This window comes from Morus notabilis, unplaced genomic scaffold (genome assembly GCF_000414095.1).
Source record: "Morus notabilis unplaced genomic scaffold, ASM41409v2 Scaffold191, whole genome shotgun sequence".
Taxonomy (NCBI): domain Eukaryota; kingdom Viridiplantae; phylum Streptophyta; class Magnoliopsida; order Rosales; family Moraceae; genus Morus; species Morus notabilis.
The window spans coordinates 409,329-423,413 of NW_010366216.1; the positions used below are offsets into that span (position 1 = coordinate 409,329).

The 14,085-nt window shown below is 35.9% G+C and overlaps 2 protein-coding genes across 2 annotated transcripts; both read right to left on the bottom strand.

Annotated features, from left to right (window-relative positions):
- Window positions 1–5,401: 5,401 nt before the first annotated feature.
- On the bottom strand, window positions 5,402–8,308 carry LOC21397668 (stem-specific protein TSJT1). The gene is made up of 5 exons (XM_010109905.2): window positions 8,283–8,308; window positions 7,049–7,372; window positions 6,663–6,903; window positions 6,076–6,196; window positions 5,402–5,708 (listed from the first exon to the last, which is right to left on the bottom strand). Exons 2-5 carry the CDS (start codon window positions 7,249–7,251, stop codon window positions 5,470–5,472), a joined length of 804 nt encoding a protein of 267 aa, XP_010108207.1. The 5' UTR covers window positions 7,252–7,372; window positions 8,283–8,308; the 3' UTR covers window positions 5,402–5,469.
- Window positions 8,065–12,573, bottom strand: LOC21397669 (endonuclease MutS2). The gene is given in 6 exon segments (XM_024173348.1): window positions 8,065–8,629; window positions 8,890–8,937; window positions 9,215–9,676; window positions 9,977–10,501; window positions 10,586–11,534; window positions 11,956–12,573. Coding segments are annotated over 6 exon segments (2,769 nt in total). The 5' UTR covers window positions 12,429–12,573; the 3' UTR covers window positions 8,065–8,317.
- Window positions 12,574–14,085: the final 1,512 nt, after the last annotated feature.

A 14,085-nucleotide genomic window follows, 5' to 3' on the forward strand; every position in this document is an offset into this window, starting at 1 on the left:
TTGAGTATCATTGATTCTCTAATGGACAGTGATTTATAAAACACATTCATGAATCAGAGCTCCTACTGGTCCAAGTACCGAATCAACCCTCAAGAGAATTATTTATCTACTTCTTTCTTAAGAAGGAATGGATTCCATCTTGTGTAATAACATTCCCAGCTACCTACTTCATCATGTCTTCAAAATACAAGGAATAGGATTCAGGATCTCAGAATCCGTACCGATTAAATCAAAAGACACAAATCCATAAATAAGAGTCTGTTAAGAACTCAGAATTAAGACCATCCTATATATGACCATCGGTAGACTCAATTAGAATTTCTATACTTAACGGAATTATTAGAAATTCATATTGTGTCTGTGTCCTTGTTCCACATAATCTCATTATGCGAAATACACTCATTCAATATCTCACCATATTCACAGTGCGGATAACACCGTTCCATTCTAAATGGGAATGACATGTATTAATAATGTTTTAATTAAAGATTCTGAACTTTAATTAAATTCATTATGAACATTACTTTTTGATTATTATCCTTAAACATTATCCTCTCGTATATAACACTTATATACAATGTTTAAGGTTACATATATAATGACGGAATTTTCATTGATATTCATAAAATATTCACAAATATATACACATAAAATGATGAATAAACTCTTTTATTAAATAAATAATAAATATCCTATTACATCTTATGTTTCTAGGACACCATTCCTAACAATCCGCTGGTGCTAATTCCACTCCGTTGAAAAGTCTACGGTACTGTGCACGTGAATCGAATGGATTCGTTGAAGTTCAGAGCAAGCTATCCAACACTTCTAGATCAAAAGGGCTTTAAAACAATTATGGGCCCGACAAGTATGGCAAGCAGAACTAGTTACACGATCGAACATAGAGTTTCAAGAATAGATGGTTGGACAACGTAAAGTTATCCGTAAATTAAAGGGAGAAAGAGGGAAATAGGCCAAGACTTGAGATGAATTAAAATTAATGGGCCAATAGTTTACATAAGTTAATAAATAGGCCAAATTACTGTTTTCATCCATAACTTGTCTGGTTATGAACCATAACTTGACAAGTTATTGTCCATAATTTACGATTTTTGTCCATAACTTGTCTGGTTATGAACCATAACTTGACAAGTTTGTCCATAACTTATCTGGTTATGAACAATAACTTGACAAGTTATGACATATTAATTTCTATAACTAAAAGTTGGCCTATATACTTTCTTAAACTTTTCACATTGGCCTATTTTCTACTATTTCCGTAAATTAAATTGCCAAGAGGTAGGATATTCTTGTCCATATCCTTGTTAGCCTTGTTTCAAAGTATTTTGGCATATGAAAATGTTTTAAAGACAACATGTTTTAGAAATAAACATGAAATATGCTATTGATCTCATAATGAACTGAATTAAGGTTTTAAAAGATATTTCCTTAAAATAAGATGTTTTAAGAACCAGTAAGCCCGCTGATGGCCTAGACAGGATATGGAAATCATATCTTTGGGGGCAGAATCTGAAATCTGGACAGGCCACTACAGTGGTGATAAGGCCTTGCATTGGTCGTAAGTAATTTATTATTAAATTACTTGCTTGTTGCCCTGTAATCGGGAATTTAAGTTTATTTACCTTTCAGTAAAAAGGTTGTTTAGTTCCGAATGATTCTTTCGAGCCTGTATTTTCATTATTTATTCAATTTTATAAAATTGTATCCTACTGGGCCTTTCGCTTTTTTTTCTTATGTTTTCAATGTTTTAACCCCCCTCGAGAGTTAGCGGTTTAGATTTACAACATGGTAAGTGGATGCCAATGGATTGAAGGCACGAGATTCGAAGTGGTTAGTTTATTCTGAATTTGCAGTTTTTAATTCTGAGTTGTACTGTATTTCTGTATATAAAGTGTGTTGGTCGATACTGTCCCGAAGTTGTATTATTTTAAACTTTATGGATTATTTTAAACTTTATGGATTATTTTAAATATTGTTTGTAAAAGAAAGACTCCGGAGCAATATGTATTAATATCTATTTTGGTATTTGTATATTTTATTTTATTTTCATGGATTTTTCTTAATTAATCCAGTTTAATTAAGTTAAAATTTAAATTAAACCCCTATAATCACGGTCATATCCTTGGGGTGGTGACACTCATTCTCTTCCTTTCCCTTTTTCTTCTCTCTTCGCACCAAGAGACTTTCTCTTCTCACTGCCGTTGAAGTGCGAGCACTGCCGAGTCCGAGCATGAAAAAATGCAGACGTTGTCATTGTCAAAAATTTCAATTGAAAATAAATTTTGGTATCTTACCACAATACCAATAACCGGCCAGTAACTGTTGTTATTAGCGACAGTCTAGTTGTAACAGTCACCGAAATACTTAAAAATTTAAAAAAAAAATCACTAGATTCATAGCATACAAAAACTTGAAAACCGTTACATAGGAAAATTACATTAAATGGGAAAATTTACCTTCAATTAAAATTTAGCAAAATTTTTTAATTCTGAGAAAATAATTACATTACATGAAAAATTTACCTTGAATTGAAATTTAGCAAAATTTTTAAATATTAAGAGAATAGCAAAAATGATATGATAATTATTATAATGATATTATATCTATGTTATATTTCTACATAGTTATTATTTTGTTAAAAATTTTGCAATTTTGATATTTTTGTAATATTTAAAAATTTTGTTATATTTGAACTTCATTTTTTAAATTTTGCCATGTGTGTAAAGGGCCCTAATTCCGAGTAGGTTACAATCCTAACGTGGGACAAGATCTCTTCTTATTTTATTTTATTTTTTTTTTAAAAGTAAAAAAATTAAAAGTACATTGTTTAAAAGAATGGAATTGAAATATGGTAACTTTTTTTTAGGATTATTTTAGGAATAATAAAATTACATAGTAATTTATGAAACACATAAAAAATTTCTCACAAGCCAAACTTACGTGAAAAATCACAATTTCTCTTATTAATAAATACTAAATAAAAAAACAATTGAGACAAAAGGACTTATTCTTTTGATAAAAAGGAAGAATAAGAAGAACAAATTTCTTCTCCGACGTAGTGTAGTTAGTCAAGGGTAATGTAATGTTTCTTAGAAAAATTGTAGAGTTGGTCGATGAATTCACATTAGAGGCATGTAACGGTAACAAATCTGTTAAAGATATACACGGAAGTGGACATAAAAGACATTTTAAGCAGTTTTATATAGAGAGGAATGTTTTGAATGGTTTTCGTCAATTGGAGCATTTTAAAAAATAATTCATACTTCGGAAATATTTATGAAAATAATTTTGCTTGTTTTTCTCTAAAAATCACCAATTTATTCTTTAATTATAAAACATTTTCTAAAATATCCCTTTGTCACAATTTTTCTTATCACAAGTTAAATTTAGTACTTAAATTTAAATAAATAATAGGAGTAAATTAACTTGATTTATTTAGGTCAAAATTTTTCATTCTAACTGGTAAATTTTGATTCAAACATTAATAGGAAGTTTCATTCTTTGGACATCCCGGAATTAGTAGTGTGTTTGGTAGGGGGAAGGTGACATCATTACAGTGTGTTTGGTAGGGTGGAAAAGAGAGAGAAAAAAAAATAGATAAAAAATTTTAGAGAGAAAAATAGAATTTTAAGTTGTTTGATAGATAAAGGAATGAAGAAAAGTGAAAATTTATGGGGTCCACTAATTTATAATCTTTCCAACTTTAGGAAGAAAAGAGGAAGAAAAAAATTTAATAAACAAATGAGGTATAAAATAATAATTTTAACATTCACCATTCATCATATTTTTATATTTATTAATGTATTATTACAAAATACTTTAGATTTGATATTTTCTTTTTACTTTTCTTTCTCTTCTACCAAACAACATGAGATAAAACTATTTTATTTTATTCACCTAAATATTTTACTTCTCCTTTCTTTTTCTTTTTTTTTCTATCCATCCTATCAAACATAGCATTAGAAAACTTAAACGCAAAGAAATTCTCTTTCAAAGCCGAGGAATAAAAATAATAATAATAAAAGGAAAGAAACGAAAAGAAAAGAAAGAAAGCATCTAAGAAAGAAGAGCTTTCCAGCAATAACTGAATAAATCTAAGTTTGTTGCGTTTAGACGTAAAGTATATGTTTAATGTACGAAGAATCGTTTTGTGAGAGAGAGAGATATTAATCATGAAAACAATACCGGTTTCTCATAAAAAAAAACCATGAACTTTGGCCTTCTAAGTTCTGAACAACACCCCCACCCACTTCTCATGCCAAGTTAACTTCTCCCTCAAAGTCCAAACAAAGTACATATGTCCATGCAAATCTTTCGCTCTATATAAAAGCGTTAATTGGTCTACGTGCATGGCAAGAGAGCAATCAAAGGCACGACATTCATGAACGAAAAGCAGCTACCCAAAAAAAAACAAAAAGACAAAAAGACAAAAAAAAGCCAGCACTGGAATGTGGTTCCGTAGACTTTTTCGATCGGTCTTAATTCTAATTAGCTTTCTCATCATTTTGCTTTGCTCGTGGAGTCATCGGAAATACTGCAACTGATCGCAAAGATACAAGAACAAGCAGAGAAAATGAGAGATTAAGCTCCAGCTTCGGCAGAGGAATCGAAGGACGTGGACATGATGGAGATGGCCATGGCAACTCGGCAATGGCGGTTCAAGAGTTGGAGAAAGAGGCGGCAATATTGGTTATAGTATCGGACAGACTTATGGATTTAGCACTGGAGGCCGGGTTGGCTTTGGTCCGAATTCAGATGGCAGCGTAGGATATGACGGAAGCAGAAGTGGCTACGGTTGGTGGCACCACTGGGGAAGTCTATATTGCAGGTCACTAATGAAATGCCCTTATTAGTATGGCAACTGCGGTGGAATTGGTAATTTGCACTTTGACAATACTGACTATAGATCAGCCAATAATCCAATATTGATGGAACTTACTATATGAGGAGTGTTTTGAGTGTAATATTGTGAACAAGAAAAGGATTTAGAATATAGGAAACGACAATTCGTTGAACAGAGATGAGGATAATGAAGAGGCCTAAATTGGTTGGAAGAAGCAGAGCCGGTGAAGGGAATGGATATGATCGATAAAAGAACAAGATGATGTTTAATGCCATGGCCCCAAAGTCCAGCTAGGTTTTAAGCTATGAAGAACAAGGAATTGTTTATATTATATGTGTGCTTACTAACTTTTATATCTTTATAGAAATTCCACTTCTATATTTTCAGTGCGGATCAAGGTGAAACAAGGAAAACTAAGCATTTGAAAACATCGAATTTGAAGAATAGGGGAAAAACAATTGAACCAATGTGGAAATGATCATACAATGCATGCAATAGTAACTCCTCAGAATAGTATAGAACAATAATGTTGTTATTCCAAATTGTTCTGCAATCTCATGAAGCGTTAATAAACTGATTTGATCATGTCTCGATCATTTTTATCTCTAAAAAGCATTGAGATCTTTCTCATCTGGTCGTGATTCTCCCTCGAAAATGACAACAGTTTCGTCTGCCCAATTAGCCGCACTGCCAGTGCGCAGAATGCTGTGGAGTCGAGTGTACAAGTCCACCTGAAAAATGACCCCGCAGATGCTTCCGTTGTCATCTTCACGTGCAATTGCTCTTACCTTGTGTAGTGGATGATCAAAGCTTTTTAGCTCACTTCCATTCTTGAAAATGCAGCCTGCGGTACTAATTAGACTTAGAAGAGGGTAGATATACTAGTTTGAATCGCGTGCGTACTTACATAAGGATTGAAAAACATATTTATTAGGGTCCCATTTAGAGAAATAAAAAAAAATGTATAATTGGAGAAAAAGGATAAAAATGAAAAAAAGGGAAGGAAAAAAAAAAAAAGAAAGGAGAGGCGGCAACGAAACTCTACAAAAAAAAGGGATTGGCGCTTAGAATAGATAGGATAGATATCGAACTAATATCTTTAAGAACTTGAGCCTTGTTTAGTCTCTGTCATTTTACAAACTTTCAAATAAAACGTGACTTTGATAGTTATGAGGGGAAAGGAGAGGATTACTCTGGAAGTTGGAATTTACCTGGAGGAAAAGGTGAGTGAGAGTTTCCACAAGCTTCTTTGATGAAGTTGGGATTGTTGGAAAAGACCAAGTATCCATCACCAGCCAATCCCCAGTGAAGTTCAACGCCTCCATTACGGTCCTAGCACATTATTTTTCAGCAAAATAGTCACATATACAAAAATTAAACAAAATATTAATTATTATGCTAAGTAAAAACACTACAGAAAAGTTGCTCACGGATAATTAAAGAGAAGAAACTCAAGCCATGCTCAGTAAGAGGAAAGAAAATAGGAAGGAAAGAAATGCATGTAACCTAGGTGAGAAAAATAGAGAGGAAGGATTCTCTTATTGTGTTTGTTATGAATTCTCTCATCTAATCTCTCCATATTTGGACAGATCAAAATTCCGGTTATTTGGACGAATTTGAAATCCATTATCTAATCTGTTCTCTTCTACCAAACAACCATTGTCCCAAAATCCTTCACTTTGCCCTCTTACCAAACAAGCTCTTAACTCATGTGGAAAAGTACAATGATGTTTTTTTATGGGGGTTAATATGCTCCCTAACAAATTAGTTATCCAATGCCAATGAGTGTTTAACTCACCCTGGCTGCAAAAAGAGTACCAGATGCAGCATCAAAGAGGACAAATGCAAAGTTTCCTTGGAGATCTTTAATGACTTGATCAGTTGGGTAAGGTGCTCTATCTCTTAGAACCTTATAGGCCTCAACCACAACGATGGCTTCCGTTGCTTGTCTTTGAAGGCCATAATGGCGTCTAAGATCTGAAGTGTTTTCAAGAGTTCCAATGAAAATACAGAAGACGTCGTCTACGACAACGATAGACCTGATTTTTACATCAAAAAGAACATAATTTTCAATAATTCTGTAAAAATGCCAAAGTTTCTAAATTTTGCACCTGGATGGTTTAAGCTTTTCCATGTTAGAAGAAAGTGGATGATATTAACCAGAAGAGATATAATATTCAATACCTGGGGTGTTCAAAACTATTATCATCTTCAGACAAGGCCATGAAATTCCGATTTGCAAGATTGCACACAGTCAACTCAGTACAAGAAGACCGAAAATTCTCCAAGATTTGTTCTCGGGTCATGGACTTCTCTAAACCCATTGAAGAAGGAAGACTCAGCTCTTCAGGTGGTTTTGCAATTGATTTCTCAAAAACAGCCAACATCTTTTTTTCAGCAAGACCCTCAAAAATCTCAGGATGATAAAGCTGACGACAGACGACCCCTTTACCTCAACTTTATTGTAACGGAAGGAAGATTGAAGAAATTTGCTAGCTTACAAGAATCCTGCGTTGGGAAATGCGTGTGGCAGCTCAATAGCTTGCTTGGAGTGAGACGTGTAATAAGGAAAGGAAGATAAGCAGAAGATGCAGACAAAGTGCCAAAAACTTCTTCTGGTTTCTAGTGGAGCGGACTGTTACAGTCCTTTTATCAGTAAAAGAAAATTTTCTGCCTCTCGAGAAACAAAACTAGTGCTTATTTTTGAAAAGAGAAAAAAGAAAAATGTTTGGGGTGGCACTGATGCTAAGCACCATTTTAATAGAACATGGATTCTTTCTATGAGTCTCGTGCTGCAGGATCTCCTATTTATTAGTGAGTGTCTGGGTGGTGAGCACCATTGGTACCTTGTAACATTATTTGAGAGAAAGAGAGAAGACCCACATGCCTCTGAAAAAAAAAATATATATATATATATATAGAATTTTAGAAGTCCCGTGAGCATACAAGCCTTGCCTTTTATTTTATGCTTCCGCGTCTACCATGAAGCAAAGTTTGACAAACTTCCATCGTAATATGGAGCACAAGAAATCTCCTAAATAAGTTAGGCCCCATTCATTTCACCGATTCGAGTTTTGCTACACTAAAAAGTTCTCAGAAACAATCACATTTAACTTTTTTACTACAGTAAAAACTCACATAAAATCACATCTCAACTTGAATTAAAAATTCAAATCAGCCGAACTAAACAGGCCCTTAATGATTCATGATGTGGAAATAAGCAAAGAGTGCCTTTTGAGAGGGTCTAATATTGGCAACATTGAAAATGAAAGTAAAAAAAAAATGAATCCGTAGTAAATTAAAGAACCAATAGTTCACGTTTCAACTTTACAAAATGCTCAGAGGTCATTTACCCCCAAAGAAATCCAAAAGAAAAAAGCGAAAAACATGATAAGCCATGGAGGAAACAGTTACCTACGTAATTTGCTTGACCAAGTTGACAAAATGACATAACTAGTTGATGTAAGCAATTGTACAACCATAGTTCCTTGAGCTTTCTTGCTCATAATTAGCAACTCGTGGATGGTTTCTTAACATCTCAAGTGCACGCTCCTTGACAGCTCCAGTGCCCATACCATGTATGACAAAGAGAACTGAACCCGACTCTCTTTCTGCAATGGCCATTTCCAGATTGTAAGAAGCTTCTTCTACGCGCATACCACGTAGATCGACTGTGTTCTTTGATGTCTGCACTACGGGACCATAAGAAACCTCTTCTCCTTTGTTGTCCCCTCTTTGACTCTGGAATTCTCTGCTCGCCTGAAGCTACAAAGACATTGATCAACAACATTAGATTTCACTTTAAAGGCAATTAAGACATATAGAGATCATCACAGAAACAAGCAAGACCTCATGGCTTCTAGGGTTCAATCTTATGGCTATGCTGAGCAATCTTCACCAAATTTTGTGCATCCATGTATGTGTTAAATTGTCGTATGAATTTCCTAAGTGTTGCGTAGGCCAAAAACAAGGTTAAAATTGAAAACAAACATAAAATTCGATAAATAGTATGAATGGAAAAATACCGTCCCCATAGCATGCACTTGGTATTTGTTCTTAAACAGTCCGAAGTCCTAGAACGTTGACAAGTTGTTAAGAGGAACCAGAAAATCTTGTCTTTAGTGTATTTAGAAAGGCTGGCTTTCTGTGGTAAAGTCCATTTACGCAAATCAGCCAATATGACAGAACTGTCCAATTGGGAACAATTTCCTCCTAGCTCATCTAAAACTCTTGTGTGTTCAAAAAGAACTAAGCCACACAACTAAACTCGTTATAGGAGAGAGAATGGATGAAATAATAACAGAGGAACAAATAACATAATCAGAAGGAGAAACATCTCCAGCCCATTACCTGCTGCTTCAATCGTTGGGTGGAACCAGTAGTGGCTTTCTTCTTACTACTAGGTATCGGACTGATATCACTTTTCTTCACGCGAACCTTAATTTTACCGTATTGCACTAAGACTGTTTCATCATCAGCAGGAGCTTCCACTACAGTGGCTAACTTACCTCTGAGTCCCTTCAAATGAACTTGCTCTCCAACTTCGGGTGTGTATGAATTGGCATCTGTTTCACGAGCAGAGGAACCATAACCAGGAGAGTGAGCTTCTAGGATAGATGAAATTGCAGATTCCGATTTTCTTATCAGAGAATTTAATTGATTGGAGCTCGCTGTTCTGAGTTCATTTTCAAATTCCTGTAGCACAGTTTCCATTTGAGATTTCGCAGCTTTCACCTCCCGCTGGACCAGTAAGGTTTCTTTTAACATCAAAGCTGTTTCACGTTTATCAAGATCTTCAGCCTCATCTTGGATCTTCAAATAAATTAAAAATTAGAAAAAAAGTGAGAAAATAAATGAGAAAAGAAACTACCATGGTAAACAAATGACAGAATCTGTGCCATATATTACATGAGAACAATTTTCGTTTTATGTCACTTTTTATGTTGACAAATCTGCAAAACAATGGAACACCTTATTTTATTGATGGCAATCACAGTCTCAGTGTTTATTGTCTTATTTGATAAGCGAATAAAGTTTGGTCCATTTTGTGCTGGAAGGAAGGAAGAAACAGGAGAAAAAATATTCAAGCACCCAGAAACCTTTGAGCAGTACCTCACAATAAAGTTCAATAACATCTGCGTGTAAAGATGCAGCTTTCTTAGCCTGAGCTTCCAGTCTGTCTCTTTCTTCCCCTAATGATTGATTTAGCAAACCTCTCCGCTCCAGCTGCTGCTCTGGAACTAACCTCTCTATCCATTTTTCTGCATTTTCGACTACATTTTTATCGAAACCGACTGTCCTAGCAATACTTAATGCATTTGAATCACCACTACTTCCCCAAAGAATCTGATACTTAGGTTGTAAAGTTTCTAGAGAGAATTCCATGGCTGCATTCTCAAACCGATTGTCCTTTTCTTTGAGGCGACTTAAATCCGCATAATGAGTAGTCACAACAGCTAAGTTCACGCGATCTTTGAGATACTGCAAGATGCTGGTGGAAAGAGCCAAACCTTCTGAAGGATCGGTTCCACCTCCAATTTCATCAATGAGGACAAGTGATTCTTCTGAGACCACTTCCAAGATGTTACGGATACGTGACATGTGTCCGCTAAAAGTTGAGAGATTTTGCTCCAGCGACTTCAAGTGGAAAACTAAAGTCAGAGTATAATGGAAAACTCAAATAACCAATACCTTATCTGCCACAATTGAGGAAAATACTACCTGTTGATCTCCAATATCCGCCAGAACCAGATTAAACCATGGAAGTTTTGGGTTGTTTCTTGCAGGAAGGAACATTCCAGCCTTTGACATGAGTGATGCCAGACCCAAAGTTTTCATGGAAGCAGTTTTCCCTCCAGTATTAGGTCCTGAGATCACAGCCACTCTGGTGCCATGGCCAATTTTGATATCTATTGGCACAGGATAGTCAGATACACCATCCAAAGAATTGGCTAAATGATGCGAAGAATACGATACACCATCTGAAGAATTCTTAGATCCTATATCTAACAAACTTCTAAGAGATGACTCAAGGAGTAATGGGTGTTGAATTCCATCAATATCCAAAAATGTAGAGTAATCTGAGTTGCCGGAATCTACAACCTCACTAAATTCTAAAGTGAAACTTGGGCAGACCCCATTCATCCATAGAGCATGACCAGCTCTAGCAAACGCAAGATCAACTTCTAGAACTTTATCCAACAAATACTCCATTGCGCCTTTTGATTTCGCTATTTCAGATGTAAGCAAGCTCAAAATGGCTATCTCCTCAGAATTCTCAGCATTAGAAAGCCTCACCTCCATGTTATTTAACTCCACTGCATCCCTAGGTTCCACAAAATATGTCGCCCCAGAACTACTAACATCTAGAATTACGCCATCCGGGAGTAAATACCGGTGGGAAGCCCTAACAGCCACACACATCCTACTCCGCCGCTTTGTGATTAAAGGGCTGTCAATACCACCAGCCTGAAAAATCTGAGATGAAACACCCTTTAACAAAGCTTCCAGAGTTTCCATGTTCCTCTTTCTTTCAGACGTAATAATCTCCAAATCATCGCTCGCTCTACTAAGGATAATTGAGAGATTGCAATCTATGCAAAATCTTATCTTTTGCTCCAGTTCCACTTGAAAATCACAATTTTGAAGTAATTCAAGAAGGGGCAAGTACCTGTTTGAGTAGAATTAGATACAAACCACTCTTTAGAACTCCATTCATGTTGAAAGTTTGAATTTTAGTTAAGAATCGGTGCCAGAAATGCTTCTACTTTCGGTTGTGCAAAAGAAAAATAAAACATCCTGATCCCACTCCACTCATAGCAATAATCCAATGTCAAAAGCAAAAAGGAAAACTTATCAAAAGAAACATCGTAGAAAAAAATGCTCACGAGTTCAAGCATTGATTTAAATGAGGCCTTCAAAGTCTGGGATAACAACTTATAACAAAGTTAACTCCTAATAATCTCCAACCACGTCGTAAAACAAAAATTGGAGAACAATTAATCATCGAATAACCACTAAGAAGAAGGAAAAAGAATCAGTAATCAACACAAAACTTTAAAAAGCTCATTAATCCAACAAATAATCGATACCTTTACCTACAATCTCCGCTAGAAGATAGTTCCTTCAACTTCTCAGACAAAGCCCTAGCCGCCATTAGCGTTCTCCTCATCGAGCAAAGCTCCTTGATAGTAAGCAACACACCGGAATATGCGGAATTCACAATTCCCGATACGTCCTCGATTCCGGAGAAATCCAACGGCCGAGAACCGATGGCGACCACGGCGGCGGCAGTCTGGTCGAGAAGCTTCTGGCTCTCGTCCCGAGAGCGGCCGAAGGGAATGGCGGCGGTCCGGGCGGCGGAGAAGCCCATGGAGGTGGAGGTGAAAGCGGAGAGCTGGTTGCAGACGGAGCTCCATTCGAGAAGCTGTAGGGTTTCGGCTTCGAGGGTGGCGGCGGTGGTGGTCGGAGAGAGGCTGAGCCGGTGGGAGGGCTTGAAGGCAGCTCTGGGGAAGAGGTGTGGGGATTTTGGGGCAGAGAAGGAGAAGAGATTGGCAATTTGCATCGCATCGGATTTGGGAGGATTGAGAGAGTGTGGCTTTGGCGCGAGACGTTTTCTTTGCGCCACTTGGCATAAACGACAGCAAAAATTGAACGACAGCGAAGTTGAAATGACGGGTCGAGAACAATAAACGACAATAACATAAGCAAACGACATTAACAAGAAAATAAACGACGATGATGACCACGTGTACAACGACAATTAAATAAACAAATGACAACAATGATGGGATAAATAAACGACAAGAGAACGAAAACGAGGAGAAAAAAAAAATGACAAGAAAAGTAAACTACAATAAAGTAAAAACGACATTAACTTATAAATAAAATAAACAAATGGCATAAATGTGTATTTATTGACGATAACAATAAGGGGAAATATCACTGTATTATCTTCTGGTTCAATATTTTATGACGTTGGAACCTTTGGGTATGATCTTCTCAGGTCGCAACTCAAATTTTTTTACTATTGTATTTTCTCTTATAAAAATTTAAATTTAATTTTTCACTACAATATTTTCTTATATAAAAAGAAGTTATGATTTGAGTTGTAAAAATAATACACCCTTATGCTCTCGAAATTCTCTTGATGCACTCTCCTTATTAAAAAAGAATACATATATTATCTGAGCATGTTTTGCACAAAAAATAATATAAGTATTTTCTTCAATAAGAAAAAATAATAATTTAAAACATATGAAATAAAGAAAATAATACAACTATACAGTTTTGAGATTTTAGATTTGTATATTTTTATAATTTTTGAAATCTACCAAGGGTCTAGTAAGCAAAATAAATAAATAAAGACCATCGATAAGATAATATTTCATATCTTTTATAATCTATCAGAATATTTTTTTTGAAATGAAATTTTTCGTTCTGACTTCACGAAAAAAAAAATTCTGATAGGATATTTTTCATAAAAATCTTTCACAATCTTTTCCTTTTTCTTTTTTACAAATTTTATTCTTCTTTCCGTCCTTCGTTCTCTTTCGCACTCGCTCTTTGTCTCAAAGTATCACAACAACAAAATACTAATGAAAACTAACAGAATCACGCCTAGCCATAAATTTGGATGTTTAATTCTCACACAAACACGATTTACCATCGATGGCTTCATATCTTGCATCACGCAAGGGATCGCCTCTCAAATCGCAGTTGCTTCGTACGCTGTGTTATTGCGGCGATCTCCATCTTCGTCCCAATCTCAATATCTCAGTAGCCCAATCACAAAGAAAACGAGGAACCGTCGATTTGGTCTAGTGCCGGAGCTTTTCTAGCGTCTGAGCGGCAGCCGGCCAATCCTCAGTCAAGGGCGACTATGGAGGAGCGAGAGAGCGCGAAAGATAAAGAAATGAGAGAGAATGAGTAGTTTTCGGATCTGGTCACACCAGAGCGTCGCTAAGACCGAATCGCGGATCTCCGTCGCAATGCTAATCTTTACGTGTTCGCTGGATCTCGCGAAGCAGCTTCGTCGTGCATTAGCTGTCGCCAGAGAAGAAGACCAATCTACGAGATTTTTTTCAAAAGAAAAAGAAAGAGCGAATTCACCGACGTCAAGAGAAGGAGGGAGAGAGAGAGAGAGAGAGAGAGAGAGAGAGAGAGAGAGAGAGAGAGAGAGAGAGAGAGAGAGAGAGAGAGAGAAGGAGAGACAAAAAAAA